This window comes from Phallusia mammillata, chromosome 7 (genome assembly GCF_965637545.1).
Source record: "Phallusia mammillata chromosome 7, kaPhaMamm4.hap1.1, whole genome shotgun sequence".
In the NCBI taxonomy this organism is placed as follows: domain Eukaryota; kingdom Metazoa; phylum Chordata; class Ascidiacea; order Phlebobranchia; family Ascidiidae; genus Phallusia; species Phallusia mammillata.
The window spans coordinates 22,468,247-22,488,756 of record NC_137258.1 but is presented as its reverse complement, the minus strand read 5'-3'; the positions used below and the strand labels follow the sequence as shown (position 1 = coordinate 22,488,756).

The 20,510-nt window shown below is 37.9% G+C and overlaps 3 protein-coding genes across 3 annotated transcripts in view; 2 read left to right on the top strand and 1 right to left on the bottom strand.

The window, feature by feature from the left end:
• Positions 1 to 860, top strand: part of LOC145237018 (transcription initiation factor TFIID subunit 1-like) — a 34,772-nt gene extending 33,912 nt beyond the window's left edge. Inside the window, exon 42 of the mRNA XM_080099712.1 lies at positions 86 to 860. Coding sequence (XP_079955838.1) covers positions 86 to 321 — 236 coding nt within the window. The 3' untranslated portion in view covers positions 322 to 860. The remainder of the gene's footprint in view (positions 1 to 85) is intronic.
• Positions 861 to 923: 63 nt separating this feature from the next.
• On the top strand, positions 924 to 10,478 carry LOC145237020 (sphingosine 1-phosphate receptor 1-like). Its single transcript, XM_080099714.1, has 8 exons — positions 924 to 4,179; positions 5,196 to 5,352; positions 5,950 to 6,053; positions 6,340 to 6,451; positions 6,869 to 7,053; positions 7,540 to 7,651; positions 9,219 to 9,372; positions 9,823 to 10,478. The coding sequence occupies exons 1-8, from the start codon at positions 3,768 to 3,770 to the stop codon at positions 10,021 to 10,023; spliced, it is 1,437 nt and encodes a 478-aa protein (XP_079955840.1). The 5' UTR covers positions 924 to 3,767; the 3' UTR covers positions 10,024 to 10,478.
• On the bottom strand, positions 10,476 to 18,635 carry LOC145237019 (proton channel OTOP2-like). Its single transcript, XM_080099713.1, has 12 exons — positions 18,557 to 18,635; positions 17,722 to 17,893; positions 17,235 to 17,388; positions 16,345 to 16,495; positions 15,942 to 16,146; positions 15,557 to 15,666; positions 14,951 to 15,037; positions 13,458 to 13,655; positions 12,909 to 13,042; positions 12,173 to 12,421; positions 11,797 to 11,879; positions 10,476 to 11,412 (listed from the first exon to the last, which is right to left on the bottom strand). The coding sequence occupies exons 1-12, from the start codon at positions 18,621 to 18,623 to the stop codon at positions 10,743 to 10,745; spliced, it is 2,280 nt and encodes a 759-aa protein (XP_079955839.1). The 5' UTR covers positions 18,624 to 18,635; the 3' UTR covers positions 10,476 to 10,742.
• Between the last annotated feature and the right edge of the window lie 1,875 nt (positions 18,636 to 20,510).

The window sequence follows — 20,510 nt, the reverse complement described above, 5'->3', positions numbered from 1 at the left end:
TCTTCTATTTCTTGTTAAATGATTGTTTATGTCAAAAAATGACCAGTAGTTACCTATTCCAAGCATTTCTGTCGTCCAATCACAGACGCCGATTCGGTTCACAACGCTGTGACATCATACCTCGACGAAGCCTTGAGCCAAGCTAACTTGGAGTCAACAGCGACACCTACCGAAAAACCAGTAGCCCCACCGGCCCCGGGACCTTCCCGCTCGGGGCTTACCCTAAGTTCGGAGGGTGAAGATAGTGACCCCGCGAGTGGGGGAAGTTTTGTGTCCGTCGGGGGCGAGGTCGTAAGCGATAGTGACCTTTCTGATGACTGAGGTGACTTGGGGTTATTGGAGGTTACCTGAGGTCATGGATCGGAGGTCACTTTCGTGGACAGAAAATGGGTGAAACTTCAAAATCTCGTCAATTTGTTTTCAAATCGGAAAGAATTTTGCGGGATGCAAGTTCATGACAACAGCCCCCCTCTCTCCCCACACAAAAAATTACTGATGCTTTTACATTTAAAATATTTTTTTTAAATAAAAAGCATGTTCTACCAAGAAATTTAACTATCGTGTGTCTCCAATTCGGTGACCTACCGTCAATTTTTTCTGCACGGTGAATCTGGCAATACGTGAGTGCCTAAAATAGCGCCTTCAATTCCACTATTTGCCTTAACCACTACACTACTTCTCCAAGGTCAAACAAAGAATCCATACACAGCACACATGTGCAGTGCAGCATAAATTATGTTGCTGCTTTGTTAAGTTGATTCAAATCACTGCCGGTTCGATGTCGTTGATACCAAGCTGAAAAACTGCTTGACAGATGCTTGGAAATCGTGTTGTTCAAATAAAGTTTACTTTTCCGTTGACGCCTTCGCTAAAAAAACTCGGATTTAGAAGCATTTGAACCCCAACCTTGTTCTCTGCTGACTTGTAAAAATCATTTTAAAGAGCTACAGACAGCGCACACTGTTTCAACCCATGACGTGTCATCAGTGCAACTAATGACAAGACATTGGCTATAGTATAGCCGTCTAATGGCACCCAAGTTCGTTGTGAGTAACTGGCTTAAAATCATACCTCGCCAAACCTGTTCGATGCCACATCTGGGCATCAACTTTTTAGAGAAAAAGATTGCATGGCGAAGTGTAGAAGCGGTAGACAGCCTCGTATGCAAGAGAGACAGCGTAAAGGTTTTTTTTATCTTCAAAGCCTTATCAGGTAATTGGGTTTTCACAGAGTTTGTTATTCAAATACATTCTTTGGCGATGCAAATGTTCTCGAAGTTAAGTTGGTTGATTTAGTTTCCCGTTTAGCTGCGCTTTCGATGATGGTTGAACCAATTTGCATTTAAGACCTTGTATGTAAAGAAACCCAGACTTGTCATATTGGTCAACCAAGTTTTTGTAACCTACAAACTGGAACTGGATACAGCGTCTGTAAAAGTTGACAGCAGCATAAGTCATATGAAACAAAATGTAGTTATATAAAAACTATTTAGTTAAACATTCTGTGATTATAACATATAGCATAAAACAATGTTTCTTAAAGTGAGTGGACAGTGGCTCTTAAAACCATAGATTATACAGTATTGTTTTCAAATTAAATGCTTCGTTCTTAATTTTAAATCAGTATTCTTACACAAAAGCTGCGTTCAACTATAATTTTACAGTTAAAAAGCCTTCCTGGGCAACGCTAGTTCTTTGAACCTTACATTGATTGCGTGCATCTCGTGAATGGAAGGAAACGTATCTCCTGCGTTACCCTGAATATCACAGGTAATAACGTCATTATACGTTCTTCTGCTGGGTCGTGCACTACGTGTCCGACATTGCAGTCGGGTTTGCCCAACGAAGTAGAAGTGAGTTGAGTTTATTTTGCTCTGTGAAAGAACACATATATAGGGACACAATTGCAATAGACCAGTGAGCGAAAACCTTTTTACTCGTTATGCCAAAATTGTAATGGCTTCGCATTCCAACATTTTGGTGTGTATTAGGCCAAAAGGTTGTAGCCAGTGGTGGGATTCAGTCGGTTGGCACCGGTTCTATAGAACCGTCTCACGAAATTTTATGAGATCAGCGAACCAGTTAGCATTATTGGTTACTGTTAATGAACCGGCTGAAAAATATGACTTTTGTGGTAGAACTGGCTGACAAAATTTGAATCTATTGTTTGTTAGTAATTTTTCTTGTTAAGTAAGTTCGATTTCTACCGCAATTTTCACAAAACCTGGTAAACGAAAGGTGGTAAGGTTGAATGAGCTTCATTTTAGCAAATGTTGATGTGGTTATGTCTGCTAAGAATGTAGCAAATAAAGTTATAGAACAGTTTTATACCAGAGAGCTTTATCTAAAGTCAATAAGGCTTCCGTTCATTTAACATTTGCTTCCTAAACGCTAACACTAAAGAATCACAAAGTCATGACTTAAACAATGGTAAGGTTATTTCCAAGAGTTTGACTAATTTCCGTCTTTTATATTAACTTCCGCGTTTGAACAAACGTCGATAAAGGTTGTTTGTGTTCCTTATCTTTGCGAAACTGCTAAGGAAAGCGGAAAGGTTCAGGCACGACCTGCTGATGCAAACGTGCAGAGCAGGTCAAACGGGCGATCTGCGATTGTGAGATCGTTTTCCCGCTGCGTGATTGAGGCAGCGCTGACCACAGGCGCTAGCCCAAGACAGGCCAAGACGAGTTCGCCTAAAGTGCACGTGCGGTTTTAACCCGGATGCTTTGATTGGAGTTGAATGTTAAGTGCGAAGTTGACGTTTTTGTGCCGGATATATTTCAGGTAGCAGTGTCCTCGAAAACTGTTTTGATTAACTATTGTGTATGTACTGCCGCTGTAACTGTATGAAGGACAGTCTTCTGTTATGGCTCTTCTGTTAATTGCTATTGCTAGTAACGGTGTAAGTTGTAAATGTTAATTTTCTGACTTTCCGAACAGTGTTACAAGAACATTGTGTTGTTGTGGTAATAAGATTATAGCTCGGTGTGTTGTTTGTATGTTTTAGGTTTAGAAAAAAGGTGCTTTTAGGGGCCATTTGTGATTAATTGATATCAATAGACGAGTGCACAACGATATGAAAGTACACTAGTACACTTTAGTACAGGGGTGGGCAACCTTTGTTACTGTAAGGCCGATTATCAATGTCAAAATTGGATCGAGGGCCGCACCTGTGCATCACACAAAGTGATTTTGCTTTGTTGCTTACCAAATATGCTTAACTACAAGTATAATTCGTATTTGATTCTAGCCACATTTTGCCAGATCGCAGAAAACTAGCATCAGGCGCATTAATCTGCTCAAAAATATGTAATAATTGGACTCGTTTGCCAGTACTTTTGAAATCCAAGCGTCTCTGCGGGCCGCACAAGCTTTAATGAAGGGCCGCAGGTTGCCCACCCCTGCTTTAGTTGATCAACTTTCGATTTAGCGAAGTTACCCTTTGGAATATGCAAATAAACGTGATGATTAAGTGCACCTTTTCTGGAGAAGTTAATCAATTGAGGTTTTGGCCTGGTTTAATCTAATCAGACTAGATAAATTTGAATGAAAAGTCTAAACATAGTTTTGGAAATACTCCAAATCTGAAACTTTATCCGTTTTGCATGAAAGTGTTTCATTTTGCATGTATGTAGGCCTAGTTCATCACGTAACTTGTCCTTTTTAAGTTGAGCTTATTATAACTCAGTACTTGCTGTCTCTTTAAGGGGTTTTAGGAAAAAACAAATCCCTTTTCTCACGGAGCTTTAAATAAACCAGGACGCAGCTATGACGTTTCTAGACAGCAATTTCAACGGAGCCGGGTCAGGGTTTGATTTAACGAACTTCGTGGCATCAACATCAGGGGCAAAATCAACTGCTCATGTAATTGAAAACTTCAGCAATTCAACGGATTGTTACGATTTACGAAAGGAACACATGGGCAACGATGAAATAAGCAAAGACTTTGTGCAGCCCTTTACTGCATTTCCAATCGTTGGAATAGTTTTAGCAGCTTTTGTCATGCTAGTCAACATTATAGTGGTGGCTGCATTAGTTAGAAGTTGGCATAAACTACGACAAAGCATCTATATCTTCGCATTGAATATTGCACTATGCGATGCGTTCCTGGGACTTGTGTTTCTCGGGAACAGCGTCCATCATTTAAGTGTTGAAGGACAAGCTCCTAATACTGACGATGGTAAGTCCTATTTTTGTGTTAGTATGTAGTGTATGTTGTGAACTTCTAAGGTCCAATTTAAATCTACGTTTCGTCGTAATAAAATGGAAATGGTGGAAAAACGACCCAAATATGACTTAAGTGGGTATAAACGGGTGTAACTGATGTGGCTCATCAGATCAATGATGGTGACATAAGCAATTGCCGTAACGTTTGAACAATAAAGCACGTTGTGTAACTTTTAATAATCATGGGTTTAAAAATGAAATTTTTACGAAAAATAAATTTAAAATTGGCCGTATCGCTTTGATATAGTGAAAGCCTATCAAACTTATGAAACGCTACGAGTGTTGGACGTACAATGTTTTAAATGAAACTAGGGCCTGAAAACCCATTACTTGATGCCTAGCGTAGGAACCGCGACTAAAGAGTCCCTTACTCCTTACGTACAACCACAGGCCCTCCACTCCCCACCTTGACTAATCCATGACGTGTAGCTTCCTGAAACTGTAGTCAGACCCTTGAATTGGCAAACCGAAAGGCCAATTGAGATTAAAATTATGTGATTGACTGGTGATTGTCAAAACCTCACGTTTCATGCATTGACTCACGTTTCGGTTTTTGCGCCTTCTATATTGAATTGCTTTAAATTGTATTTTTAGCTCTTTTCATTGTGTAATGAGAGTTTGCTGGATATGTTTGGTCAAGAAAGGGTGGTTTAAACTTCTCTGAATTTACACATGTGACAAATACTCACCTAATATTTAGCACGGCAATTTTTTACCCCGTTTGACCCAAAGGTTAACCCACAGCTCTTCAAAATATGCGGTAAAAAGACTGTAAATAAAAAAATCATAATTGGTGCAAATTGAGGCAATTGTAAATGTGTTGTTTCTTGTTATAAGTTTAAGCTCAATAGACCTACTATTTTTCTTTGCAGCCTTGATGAAATTGTTTTTAAACGCATACAGTTCTTCTTTTCGCAGTTTTCTTACGCGAGTGTAAACTACAAACAAAACAAATTGTTCTTATTTCAGCACTTTACATGGACGCTACTGCATGGTTCTTTAAAATCAAGTCGGCTATTTTCATGGCAACGGAGATAGCGACTGCATGGAACACAGCTCTTATAGCTACGGCGTTCTCGCGTTACGTGTCTGCACAGATCGCTCATCCGAATTCGGAAAGAGAGAGGTGCGTTTTGTTTTGTAACCATGCTTCGAGGTAGAGCTACCATTACAAGAACTCACAACAGACAAAGTTTGCTAAATACCGATAGAAGGCGTAAAGAGCACAGTTATTTAAATCAAGGGTGAGATTGGGGTGGGGTTAGGAACTAAGTTTATGAGTTGGTTTTATTGATATGATATAGAACCTTACCGCAACTGTAATAGCCCCAACCTTCGACATTTTCACACAATTTGCTTTTAAATATTCGCAAATGCTCTTTGCGCCTTCCGTCGTTTTTTTAGAAAACCTTGTCTGATGTGAGTTCTTACCTTAGTACAACTTCCATGCTTGAACTGCCTACAAAACGAATTACAAAAAGATGAACAATATTTAAGCTTAACTTTTGTAATGTCATTCATGAAGGTAGTGGAAACTTTATTAGTTGTTTATGGAACATCAGAGCATAAAAACCTCTGTTGCTGCGGAACCCACCTATCACCCCAGATATCACTTTTTATTGAATCCTTTTTACTTTCCCTTATTGTCAGAAACATTTTTAAGGATGACCTGATAAAAATAAATATAAAAATGTTAAACTAAACTATACTGATAAACATTTAGACGCAACACTTCCGGACGTCAAATTCGACGCACTTCAGTACTTCTGTCCAGAAAGAAAAGTTACATATTTTCTGGGGCTGTGTGGTTGCTATCAGCTGCTTTATGTAAGTTTTTTCCCGCTAAAATGTATTCCTGTTACAACGTTGACATTGTCTTACTCGCTGTTGCTATTCAATGATACTTTAACTGTAGTATTTCGAAATTTGCTTGTTTTCCAGTTTAGGAAAATTTGCGAAGTAATTTTAAAAACTCCGTGAGGTTAGATATGGCTTAATACAAATGTTTGCACAATATTCAACAATGTAATATAGGCTATAAGTTGTTTGCATCGAAAGAAAGTTGTATCTGAAAAACTATCTTTATTTACCTTTAAAAGTTTCATATTTCCAGTTGCGACCGGTTTGTTGTGGAATTGCACCAAGGATTGCTTATGTTTTCTATCCAGTGGAATCTTAGTTGAAAGTCATGCAGCTGCAGATTGCTATTTCGCCAACAATTGCAGGTTTTACTTTGTTTTGTATCCAAAAATGTTGCACAAAAGTTATTTTAACCCCAAAACTAAGTCTTTGACGTTTTTGTACACTGTGTATGACGACATAAGGGGCTTTGTGTGAACTTTCGAACAAGTTACAAATAGGTTTAGTTACGTAACAGTACGCTAAAAACTTTAGAACTCTTTGAAGTGAGACTTCTAAACGAGATGGTGTAGGACTGTAAGTAATTGCCAAAAAATTGCATGGTAGATCCGAAACTTATCAATATATTCTCATGTGCTGGACCTAGTAAGATAAACATTAATTTATTTTTTATACTTGAAAAATTATAACTTGAAATTCGGTATAACGCCTTCAATAGACCTAGCGTACTTTGATGTTAGACCTATGATAGTTTTTTATTACAGTTATTTATTTTTGTGCAGTTTTTTGTTTCCATCTGTGAAGCAATATTACGGAATCGTTTGCGTAGTTCTGTTCCTGTCAGCTCTCACAGTTATAATAGTGATGTGTTCCTACACTATTCATCTGGCTGGAGGGCTGGGTGTTGTTCTCCCCTATAGGATGCACCTGAATCTGATACGAAAACGCAACAAAAGACGCCTTACAGGTACAACTTACAACTTTGAGTCTGGAATATTGCGGTTAATTTGCGTTTTAGATTTCGTTGGAATGTCAAATGTTAACTAATGCATTCGGAAAATAAAAGGTTAGCCGACTTAAAAAATGTGGTTTTATTTTACTGTAAGCTGTTATATGTATAGGCACTGGCATATGCCTTTGTCTTTTTTGCAAAAATACCGGTTAATCCGGACCCGTTCGGGCCGAAAAAATTTTTTCTAGGTGAGGGAAGATCCGGATTAACCGATGCCGATTAGTTAAAGCCTTGCCACATTACAAATCATTTGTACCTCAAGCTTTATCCGAATTAGGCTAAGATCCGGATTAACCGATGTTAAAGCCTTGCCACATTACAAATCATTTGTACCTCAAGTTTTGTCCGGATTAGGCGAAGATCCGGATTAACCGAATCCGGTTTGACCAAGGTTTACTGTACCACTATATAAGATTAAACCAAATGCGAATTTTCCTTTAGGTGACGGTCAAGGCTCTTCGGCGGTTCGTCGCCGTAACTCAGTCCAGCTTTCTTACATGAGAAGTATGACGCACTTTATTGTGGCCGTTACTACATCTTACATTTTCCTCAGGTAATATTATGTACGCCAGGAAATACGCCAAGTAAGTTTGTACCTACTTTCTTGTATTAATACACAATAGTAAACCTGATGTTTAAAATCAGGAGCTTTTGAGAGTGACAATGCCGTATAAAACATGTCCATGCATTGTCATGCAGTTGACCAATTTGCAGATTTGCCGTGATTACGAATTTGCGGAACGGTTCTGTTTCACTGACCTTTAGCCCAGTTTGTGAATACACACACAACGGTTTTAACTATATTTGGCCTCAACAACGAAACCAAGCACTAGGTTATTTTCGGGGCAATTGTTCTCACCCAATTGTTGTTTGCGGTCCCTAAGTAACCCTTGAAGCCCATGACCCCCTGATGATCAATCAAAGAGTAGTTAGTGAACTTCCGAAACTACGTCTTGCACGACTGACAATTGCTTACTCAACACTAGAGTGACCCAGGCAGGGACTTTGACCACTTGGAAGTTGAAATTAGTTTGTCTTGCGTTGTTTGTTAATGAATGTCACTATTGAGGGTTTATGAGTCCGTCAAGCTTTCAAGGGTCGATTGTCTAAGCTTTTGACGAAACTTTATTCAAAGCATTCTTTAAATCAGTGGTTCTCAACCGCCGGTCCGCGGACCGGTGCCGGTCCGCGTCAACTTTCCTGCCGGTCCGCCAAATCTATTACAATTTTCATGTCTCAATTGCAAAATGAAAGATGTTGAAGGCCTGTCCATTGATTAAAGAAATAAAATATCCCATTTCAAACTGATTTAGATTTCTCACGTTCCGTAATTTGCAGCATTGTGGCGTAAGACAAAGTTCTGAGTCTGCTTTCGACTATGTCGTACGTCACAATGCTGTTAAGTGTGGTGCCAAAATGTTTAAAGTGCAACTCATTCAAGGACAGTTGTATATGTGAAAGCTAAAGCATTTATTTTAAAAACGAATATCCTGAGCGCGGTGACCAAGCAATACTGCTGATTTTTTATACAATATACCTATCTGAGAAAAGCTTTTCACCGTTACAAGACCAAACAGAAAAATCGTGTGGAAGTCAACACTCTACTTCGCCTTGCAGAAACTTCATAAGAACCGCTTTTAACACGTGTGATATCAAACAAACAGCAGCAAACTGATTTTGAAACTCCACCGGTCCGCAAAATTTGTTTTGAAAGTTTACCGGTCCACAAACTGAAAAGGTTGAAAACCCCTGCTTTAAATAACTTTCAAACTAATAGCACTTTATCAAATATATCAACTCTTGGTTTTCTTTAGTAGTTTCTTAGCAATTGTACGGTGACCCGAAAGTTTGATTGACATGCCTATACATTGAAGCCTAAGGAATAAGCAAGACTACAAAAACAATAGATAATAATGTACAATTGGTCTTGAACGAGGCGTTTTGGGGCTGTTTGACATTAGGCCAGGTCCAGCAACTGCCTACTTACCTAGTTAAATTTATTCAAAAAAATACCGACACAGAGTGTAAAGTCAGGCCAGAATCAAACCCGTTGTTTTTAAAAGCCAGGCCCTACTTACAACTCTGCCACAGATTATTGGATTTGTCGTGTTTTTTTGCAGATTACCGATTAATTTGCTACTTCTTGCCGATTGTCTGTCAATGGCTGAGCATCTCGTTCCTGTGAAGTTGGTGCAAATCTTCAATCTTCTCAGCTTCTTCCAGTCCTTCATCAATCCACTCATATTCTACCTCACACTTCACCGCATGAAACAGGTGAGACGTTCACGATCACCTCATGAAAAACTGCGTTCACATGAAAAAGGATAACCATACCACTGTTTGATAATACACAAAGATTTCTACACCTCATTAAGACCAACTGTTTTAATACAAACGCCTCGTATTTTATAAAATCTTGAATAAATTGGACACAAAAACATTCCTACATCTTCAGTGGCAAAGAATTTTTTATCTTATACTTTCAAGTTTGTATAAGGGTTTCTTAACTTATATGAGCCCCGCAGGAATCCGCACACATTAGTCTATCTAAGAAACCCAGGGTTTGTAATTAGGTCTCCCAAGCTTTTCCCAGTTTTAATACTAAAATGCTACTCCTGGGGAGTGATTCGAACCCACGCTGTTAGCAAGTCCAAGGCTGCGGTTCTACCAACGAATCTAAATAGCCAACTATGGTGTATTAAACCAAATTATGAACCTTTGCAGGCGACGAACGACTTGTTCACATTATGCTGTAGTCAAACTGTTGAAGTCAGGCGAGGAACCGGGCAAAGTAAGAACGACTCTGAAGTGACACCTAGCGGTAATGTTGTGGATGCAAAACCGAAACGTTCCATCAGATTTAAGGAAAACTTGTCAGTTGATAATGAAGCGGATTCTGTCAATTCGAAAGTGGCTGATCAGTGAGATTTTGTTGTTGTCAATTTACTTTTTGTGCCATACAGTGTAAAACCAATAGCCATGAAATGTGCCAATGCATACTTGGATGTTGTTGGTGTTTTGCTTCGTAAATAGTTTGTCTTCATAAATACATTAATGAATTTGCGTGGTTTTTGCAAAAAATAGAGTAAGCGTTTTGTGTGATCCATGGAATGTACTTTTTTGACTTTTAACAAAAACAAACATTAAATCAAAAATATGTTTAATAGTATTGTTGGTAATTATAATAAGCAAGCAACTTCGTCGAAGATGTTACGCAAAATTGCTTACAACTGTGTCTTGCTTTTGCATTCATTCCTTTCCAATTATGAATGCCGCACCTTTTTATAACAGCTTTTTGTAATGCTGCATTTTTGTACTTGTTTTTTTCGTAGTGTTTTCCTGTGTTGTTTCCAATTTGTAAGATAGTGGAAATCGCGCGGATTGAACTTTGTTTATTAAATGACAAATAATGTTGTTAAAACACAAAAATGTTACAACACAATACTAGGGTTAAAAATGCGCAGCACACAAGAAAAGCGGAGATATTTTGGCAAACTACGTAAATATTAGGACAACGCAACTCAACAAAACGCACATAAAGCACCCTACGGACGGCTTACTTGCCCTCATTTACTTCACTCGAATCTGATGATTACTTTTTCCAACGTAAATTTGCGTCTGGACATCTGTGCTCAGGGGCGCCATCACGCGAATGACCACATTTCAAACAGACAACCAGCAGAATGCATTCGAAAGAAAATGTTCAGAGGGCGGCAGATCATCACTATGGTGGTCCAAGCGCTTGTCCCATAGAAAATCGACTGGTAAAAGTAAACATTAAAGGCAGTGCCATCTAGCGACATAAACGCCCACAGACAGGCATTCGAAATCAACAAAAACATTATGACATCACGCAGCTTGAGTCTCAGCGAATCAGGACGCGCCACGCGAGTTTCTGACACAATTTTTAGAATGGACTGCTTGGACAGGGGCTCCGGTACCTCTATGTTTTCCGTTATTTTAGCGATGTCACCGTTCTGGTCTGGCAACTTCGGGGTGACGTCATTGATCTGCGCGTCGCCTTCGTCATCTGTGACGTCATCGCCTTGTGACGTAGTTATGACGATTTGGGGCGGTGCGGGAGGGGCTTTTTTGGTGTTGGCTTGAGGTGTAAGTACGTTGCTGCGAACCATGGTGGGAGATTGAAGTTCTGTTGTATTGTATTGAACGTCGTTGTTTGCCAGCGCTGACACGATCGAAGTGATTGAGTTTCTTCGGCTTCTCAAGTAAGTCTTGTTGTCGAACGCCCCGCTTCCGTCGCAGGAACTAGCCTCACTTGTGTTATCCGATAATCGCTTCAGTTGACTAGCGATCCTGCGAATAGAAAGAAATTTACTTGGTATGAAATCTTAATCTGATTATTAGGGTTAAAGGTCAAGGGTTGGTGACCTTTTTCATGCCGCAGGCCCAAAAAAGACCCCTGATTAAGCATGCTTGTCAAGATATAAATTTCCGTTTTTACGCTAATTTTCGACCCTAACATGGTCGGTTAGCAGGTGATCGGTCTGTTAAAATTCGTAGAATAGTTGATTTCGACTTTAGCCAAGTATTTACTAGTGCAAAAAGTATCTAGTTTTGAGCCTATTTTAAAGTATAATAGTAAAAAAACTTAATAAACAATGTATTTTTGCATCAAGTAGATTTTATTAAAATTAAAAAGAATATTAATTCTCATTGATTTCTATTTGTTTTACTTACCCTCTTCTTAAAGTCGAAGCTGTTTCCTTCGCATGAGCTGACGTCACTGGTTCACGTTGCAATCCGAATAAAATAAAGACGAGCTGCGAAATAAATTATTACTTCATTGAAACACAAACACATGCGTTCATTTAGTTCAAACCACTGTAGATCGTAGATACACAATTCACAAAAACCTAACCAAAAACAACCTAGTCATATAAGTTGCGTTTGATTCTTGTGTTGCATAGTGCCAAATTTTTTGCAGTCAATAGGATTAGAACCATGAACCTCATAACTTCTATATTGAAATTGTACAGTATTTTTTGACTTTTTCGTGAAGTATTTAAAATACTTAAGACTAAAATTGCTAAAACTATGGAGATTTTGGACTTACCTGCAAAATGCATTGCATCAAATCAACTATGGGAGTTGCAAGACTGAGTGGCCACCCGTAGACGTCTTTGTTATCGGATCCAGCTATCACAGCCAGCATTGAGAAGAGATTCATAGCAATCGGGCCAAAGATGCAAATAATGAGAAGAGCTGTGTCCAGAGTGGATGCGGACTCTGATGGACGAATGATGCGAGAAAAGAGGTAGAATCCTACACAGCATCCAATTAACATGCATCCTTCCATCCAGATCTTAAGAAACATGTATGATTGTCAGGTTTGCACTTAACACAACACAGCGTTTTGTAGTAGTACTATTTGCGTTCAAGTCAGATTTTCAGTTTAAATCAGTAGTTTTAAATCAACTTGGGGTTTCTGAGATGGTTTCAAAAGGTCCACAAATGCAACAGTTTGAGATCTTTAAGCGTTTAAATAAAGTTAATTGTATGTGGGGATCAACAAACTTGATAAATGTACAAAGGGGTCCAAATTACGAAAAGGTTAAAAACCACTCATTTAGGTTTATATGTGCTCGACATAACATAGTATTTTGTTGCAATAGCAATTTGCAATCGATAAGTCGATAACAGCAAAAAATGACAAGAACAATGTTGTTGATAAGCGTTCTGTTTTTCACATTAACGAAAACCTTAGCGGTTCCATGAGTCACACGTAAAGAAACCTTCACATAACTTCTGCATATTAGATAAACGAGCAAATTATACGCTAAGATTCTCACCAGGAATGAGTTGTAAATAACCAGCTGCGTCGTTTCAGTGTAGTAAGTTTGCACCGGTGCGCTTGGTTCAGTTGTTCCCAGCAGAATAATAACAATCAGTGTGACAAAGACCGCCGTACCACCGAAGCCCACACCTGTCAAAACAAAATTCTGTTTTTGGAAACTATAACAACTGAAACAGCTCTTTGACAGTAATTAAAGATAAATCCGTTACACCGTAACTTTTGCCCTCTGTTACATGTTGAAGCACTAAAACGCGCCACTTAAAACCTTAAATTTAACAAAGGAGTGGCTGTAAATAAAGTGTGTTTGGTTATTTTGGACCAAGCTACTTTACAAGTGTTTGTAATTAAAATGATGCCATTTTTTGTTAAAAATGCGTCAAATATGCCTAAATACCTAATTGCCTGTGCATTATAGGAGTGAACTATACGTTACTACTTTACGTTACTACTTTATTTAAAGGTGTACTATATGCCAAGTTAGGTTAATTTTTCTCGCAATTCAAGGGCAAAATTTTCAAAATCACCCAGCAACAATAATTCGTACCTCTGTAGGATCGGTGAAACTTGTAACTCGGTTTAATCACTCCTTCACATGGCGGAGGTTGTTTTCCAATGTTGCTCCACGTGATAAGGAGCAGTGATGACGCAACAAGACTGAACTCAATGAGAAATGGAAAAAGAAACTTTTCAGCCACGTGAACAGCACTGCAAAAACTTGTATGGCATTGACAGGAATCTGGACCTGCGTAAAACAAAGATTCAGGGTTAGCTATCTTTAGACCTTTAGCTCCTCAAAGTTCATAATATTTTAATGGCCATATTACTGACATGTATTATTAGGTGAAATAATAATCAAAATTAGGATTTGTGGTACATGCCCTTTTTGGATTTAAAAATGTCTGTTTTTTGTACATGTAAGTTAGTAGAAAAAACGTCAAACGGTTGGCAAGAAAATATACCCAGAAACAATATGTGACTAAACTGCAAAAGCACCGTAGGCGCGTAGGCGGACCTGTGCAAACATTGACAAACTGAACCAATATCTAAAATAGATGGAGTGGCCCTGCTCTAGAAAGCCAAGCACATTGCAATTTATTCTCAAAATGCTGAACGCTACCGCTTTATGTGCGAAAGGTTGTGACATCAAATCTTGTCGCAGATTAGCATGTTTTTAAAGGTATAGAAAAAGATCAAACAAGAGGTTTATAAAACTATTCAAAGTTATATCTTGATGTGTCATGATGTTGGGCCACAAGCATTAAAAGCGTTGACCTGAAAATCCCAGGGGTAAAAAAGTCAAACACTTAAAAGTTTGATTGAATTATCTTGAGAATATGTTAACACACCCCAGGGGCACGAATGTGTAAAAACATGTTGATGGAAACGCATTGCAACAGCGACATCTCACATAGTCTACAGTACTGAAACTATACTTGGTTCAAAAACCTATAATGGTGATATTTTTACAATACCAACATAAATCATTAATCTCGCATAATGAAAAATGTGATATTAAACATGTTAAAAGACCAGTTGTCGAGGTTGTACACCCATAGTTTAACGTTTTGAGCTGCGGTAAATATTAGCCTCAGATAATTTAAATATTTACCCACGGTTATATATTGCTAAGTGAGCGGCAGATTTTTCGGTAAAAACGGATGTTGAAGCCCCTAATCTTAATCATGGTCTTAAGTGGGGGTAAATATCGATAATTATACTTGCACACAGTAACCAACGTCCCAAAAAATCCATTTGAAAATAATTTTACTTAAATAAACAAAACCTTTGCTATCACTTTGGACAATTATTTTGTATCTTTATGATATTATGTACATTTTTAGTCTTATTATTTAAATTAAAATGCGCATGAAGGGAAAAAAATGCAAAGTGAAACACGCATTTTTTCAGTCTTATTAGTTGGATAATTCAATTTTCTTTGTTAAATTAGCAGCAGTTGTTTGAGAACAATCAACATTGCACAATGAAACAATCACAACAATCGACTAGTAATTGTTAGTTTTAATCAAAACAACCTACTAGCCAGGGAAAGTGCATGAGGATCTGAAATGTTGCTGGAATAGTGTTCAGGTGCCGTAGTGGTGGTTGTATTGTGCTCTGCTGCGTCTATGCAAGCAAAAGCAAATGATTAATCACAGGCAAATAGTGTGTAAGTTTGCCAAGCTGAATCTTCACAAGAAATTCGTTTGGCCAAAGTTTGCTGATATCTTCAGGTAACTATCCTATACAAGAATTCTTTTTGTTCTGAATTTTGGGCAACGAAAGCTGCTGCAATTATTCTAATACACGCTGCTGACAGTTTAAAATCTTTTTACTTTTGGGATTGTGTTCAATTTTTGTCAATGCAACCTTATTCAAAAAAGCAGAACCTTTTGAAGGTTGCAAATTAAGCGATAAAAAAAAGAGAAATTGAGCTTTAAATGCGGCAAAAAAAGTACAACATCTAAATGACTTTGATGTAAAAGTTGAAAACTGAATGTGTACTATTAAAAGCACATTCGCAGCTATGATCGCATTCACATTAAAATTGACAAGGTTTAAGCAGGTTATGGTTGACTGCATTACGCTTGCTCAGAAACACGCTTAAGATTTTTGCCCAAACCCAAAGCAAAAAAAGCTGTATACCTTCAGCATGGTCATTTGGTGAGGTTTCGTCCAAAGCAATCACAGTTTCGTCGATAATTGAAGCAATCCAAGCTGAGAGGTTTGCAGCTATGATAAGCATAAGCCCGGTCCTGCAAAATACGATATGGCGTCAATGGAAAACATCTTATTTTTTTGTCCACCCTGACTCTTATAATGGTTTTCGCGACTGTGAATTCGATGCCTAAGTGAGTTATCCAGGTGTATACAGTTGTCCAAGTAACGTGTTTTGGAGTTTTTGGTTGCTATTTTCTTTAATGTTAAGATATGATTGGTTATTATAGTAGCACAAAAATAATGGGTCGTTAGCTGGACATTTTTGACATTTTAAAACTTTTTTAAAACATAACAACAAAAAAACAGCTACCTAGATCCAGCCGAACAATTTCTTATGTAGACTTTCGAAAAGCGAAAGAGGTATTTCACTTGGCTGAGGATAAACATGGCATGAAAAAATGACAAAGCCGATTCAAGTTGGGTCTCAGTGCAGTCTGTAGAACTCACAAGCAAAGTTGCGAGAAATTCAAGACCGTCTTTTACCACAATCGCCATTCCGAAAAGCACAACAACACCTGTACAGAAACATACGAAAACTAATTAATTGTACAAGTAAAATAATGACAGTTACGGTACAAGCAAGAAAAATATATAGAGTAATTTTAAAATATTTGGATAAAGGTTTTGAAACGAGTTTCGTGCTGTTTTCTGTAAAGTTAACTTAAGGTCAGTTTCTGTCGAAAAATTGTCACATGAAATCAAGGTTGCTTAACCTTTTAGCCATCGGTTGCTGCTTTTGTGGCTCTTTGAGAATTTGATTTGGCTTTTCCGTCTAAACGTTCCCTTGAAATTGTAGTATGTTGTCCAGATGAAGCAAAGCACATAGAGCGTCAACATGTATTCCAGTTCCACTATTCTAGGCACCTGACAACACAAATATTGACATGGCTGATCGAATTTTTTAAGTATTTGTTTTTCGCATGTGACATCAGTTGTCCTGTTCTGAATGTTGGTTTCTGATAAGACACACAATGCAATCAACCAGCACAAGCTGTGCTAATACAACAATACTAATACGACTTTGCCATATTGGCTCTATGTAGGTCAATCCACCATTTTTTTACACTGATCAGTGTTTCGAAATTGACTCTTCCGTTACAAAACCTTATATAACCTCTATTTTATAAACTTGCAAACCCTAAAAAACATTTTAGGGATTACTACATAACCATCAATTGACAAGACCTCTTAAACTGTTTACAAGCCGTAAGGTTAGTGATTCTTTGGTGCGTTGATTACGCTTAAGGCATCTTTCCCTTAATTAAACGAACTTTGCTGCTGGCATCTAAGCACTTAAAATCCTTCATTGCCATGCGAAGTGCTTAGGAGTAGTTGATTTTAAGGTTCATAATTTTGTGCTTTGTGGTCCAGCAATATAAAACGCAGTTCAGGGTATTTTACACAGAATACAAAATGTAGTTCATGGCATTTTAAATGTAACTTGATAACCACTTATAAGACTAAATAAATGCAGATACGTTTTCAGATAACTAAAACTTGCTTGTTATCAATAGCTAAATGTAGAGACGTTTTTTTGCATGTAACAACGTTTGCAAATATCAAATCAAATATTATTGTTTACAAACAAAATTTCAGAACTTACTGATGAGGTTATAACTGTTGACAATTTAATGACAATTGTGATGAGAAAAATCATCATTGCTTCAAGACTCGAAATCAGTTTCAAAGCTTGAAGGAATACGCTCCTTTCGTCATCGTCACCAATGACGTCACTTGCTGATGACGCAGCATATGTCCTGGAAAAGAAAACAAGTTAGTTAGGAGATGTACAAAGTAAAAGCAATATAGGAACAGTTATCGATTTAATTTAGCTATCATAATAAAATAAAAACTAAGCTGCAATTCAGTGCTTTTAGGGGACAACTCTTTTACAAAAATTCCCTTTTTCCGTTTTTTTTTCTATTTCTTTGACATAAATACAGTAACTTGATTATACAGTTTTTTTTATAATCTGCTTAGACTTCTATAAGATATGTAACTCAATAAATTTGTTTGGACTTGACAAAGACATATATACAACTTAAAACGGAAAGAACTAAAACTAAAAAAATCGTTTTAGTTGTTCTTACTCGATGTGAACTTCGGTGGAGCCTCTACGGAAAACATAATGATCGTCTTCCACTTGTTCTATGGGAAGATCTGTCTGCAGTGACAAGTGTCCGCTGGTATCAAACGAAACAGTCTGACTCTTCTCCTTTCCCGTTCCTGGACGACGCGATTCGGTGTAATTGACGTAAGAGTCTGTGACGTAACAACCATGACGTAACAACTATGGTGGTGAATGCTTGGTGACCGGCTGATTCGGTGTAGCGCCTTCAATGGGCCTGGCCTACTGTGATTTAACCATGACGTCAGTAACGCCTTTAAAGTGTCTATAGTTTGTTAAGGCCCACAGGTCAGTGAACGTTTGGATGAACAAATTTAGCAAATGATTTAATAGAAATTAAGAACTAGTGATGCACCAAACCCGACTCAAAAGGTTCGGGCCGAAACCGAATATTCGGCCACGAGATTCGGTCGAATCAGGCCTAATAAATTCGGTCGAATCAGGCCGAACCTAAAATTTTCTTTCTTACAGATATTTTCAACTAAATCTTGTGTTGTTGATGCAAGTGAACTGGTTTATTGCACTCCAAAATCACTTTTTCAATGCGTAAGCTTTACTAAATTTCTAATATTTTGCAGACAACATGGCTCATATTTTTTCGACGCAACAATTAGTTATATTATGATGTTTTTATATTGGCAAAATTGTCATTTGAGCATTAATTTCAAAAAGATCGGGCCGAAAACCGAAACTTCGGTGCATCACTATTAAAATCACAAAACATATTTGGCACCAAATGTAGAGACAAGCAAAAAAATTTTTAAGCAAAAAAATTAAAAAATGTGTAAAGTTCATACTTCCGTCTCCGATGTTCCGTTCTTCGTCAACCAGTTCTACTTTACTACTGGAGTTTAATTCGCTCATTTCTTGGTTAACTCTATCCTACAAAAGTGAAAAAAAATGTTAAATTACTATTGTTCGTGCTAGTAGCTGTAACACGAATCACACTTTTTTGGCCCGAAAACTTATTGATAAATTGAGTACTAAACAACAAAATATCTTCTGTTTACTTAAGGTTCCGCTGCTTTAACATTAGAACTGTTTGTAGAACTTACTAAATAGGTAAAAATTCTCGCTAAGTGATAATAAACTTTTTGACGAACGACTTTCTAACCACTGAAATTAATTTTGCCAGAATTCATCATTGCAAGACAGTATTCACACAATACACAAATCATGGTTGCCTCGCTAGCTACCTTAACCTCAACTAAGTATTTTACTCTGACAGGGACCGAACCTACGCTTGGAGTTGATGTAATGTTTAACCCGCGGTGTGCGATGAACGTTGCAGAAAAATCAATGAACAAACAACAGCTTGAGAGGTTTGTTTGTACATCGTTCAACCTCACGTGGAGAACGATATTATTTCACAATGTATCGTTAAGTGGTAGTTGTGTTTACCTTTTTATTGCCTGTCACCCTAAAGGACAGACTTTTATTTTACAGGTTTCGGCGGTTTTCGTCGCATAAAAAAATAAGCCATCTAAATTATGACCGTCTTATAAGATAATATATGTATTGCTTTGATATAATAAATCAGCTGTTAATGTTGGTGCTTTTACCCCCAATCCGATACCCTGCCTAGTTATATTACAGGTAAAATGTAACCTTTTCTCACAATTGACACTAAAATTGATGCCTGCCTATTCACATCAACCTTTCCATCCTATTAATTACAAGTTATTAACATGCAAACTGGTCGATTTTTTATCATTAACTTCTTGCGAACAGAAAATATCGACGCAAATGCGTTGTAATCATTTTGTCAACCAGACAGAACACTCAAAGTACAATACATGGGCGTTACTGACATGTCCTAACACGTGGTCGTTAACACCACTTTTATACATTAACAACTGCACTGGCTGTCAACCGCATTATCGTTTGCCTTTTAAACCGCCAACCCTTCCTTGTTTTTCAGACATCATACACAAACACCACATACTTGGAACCGGTAGGAGGTCGTCACATGCTAACTAACTTAACATTCTCCCTTGAGGTTAATGTTTAATTCTCTGCTTCGAAATCTTTAGAGTAGCTCCTTCGTATCCTGGTAACGGCTCCGTTTAATTACGGTACTACGAACCACGAGACATTGTCCCGTGTTTTTCGCGCCCTTAAGAGCAGTTTTTTTGGAAAACATTTCAAGGGTAAAGCGATAGTTCTAATGCAGGGGTCACCAAACTTTTTTAACTGCGGGCCGGATAAATTTAATGATGGTTAGCGCGGGCCGCACAGTTTGCACGCCCCAGCGCCGTCTTTCCAAACTTAGCCCTCGAGGCGATTTTTATTGGGGGGCAAGAGATGGTCTTTCTAGAATCCTATTTAAAATATGGTAATGCGACCGTTAAATTGTATAGTTGGTCTCATCTTACGAGCAATGCTTGTATATTACGTCACAAGTAACAAAATAATGCAATTATATGCGCACAATTAACATTTGTAGTCTTGTTTGTGACGTAACAAACCGGTTTGGATCAATCTTGGGCATTGTAATTTTATAAAACTATAGGTAATATCAATTCTACATATCGCGACAGGAAAACTTTCGTAAGGAGTAGATTAATTTTTGAATGTTACAAAGTTATCAATACGATTTGGCAAACCAAAAATGTGTTCGCGGGCCGGATCAAATGACCTCGCGGGCCGTAGTTTGGTGACCCCTGTTCTAATGGATTGTTTTGTTTGATATCTCGTCATGGCTAATATTTTATCGATTTTAGAGACCTGGTTTAGTTGGTTCACAAACTA

Coding starts and splice junctions, on each gene's coding strand:
- LOC145237019 (XM_080099713.1), bottom strand. CDS start 18,623: ATGAGCGAATTAAACTCCAGTAGTAAAGTAGAACTGGTTGACGAAGAA. Junction 16,147..16,344: donor CAGCAACCGATGGCTAAAAG/GTTAAGCAACCT, acceptor GTTTCTGTACAG/GTGTTGTTGTGCTTTTCGGA. Junction 15,038..15,556: donor ACCAAATGACCATGCTGAAG/GTATACAGCTTT, acceptor TTGCTTGCATAG/ACGCAGCAGAGCACAATACA.
- LOC145237020 (XM_080099714.1), top strand. CDS start 3,768: ATGACGTTTCTAGACAGCAATTTCAACGGAGCCGGGTCAGGGTTTGAT. Junction 6,054..6,339: donor GTTGCTATCAGCTGCTTTAT/GTAAGTTTTTTC, acceptor TCATATTTCCAG/TTGCGACCGGTTTGTTGTGG. Junction 7,054..7,539: donor CAACAAAAGACGCCTTACAG/GTACAACTTACA, acceptor ATTTTCCTTTAG/GTGACGGTCAAGGCTCTTCG.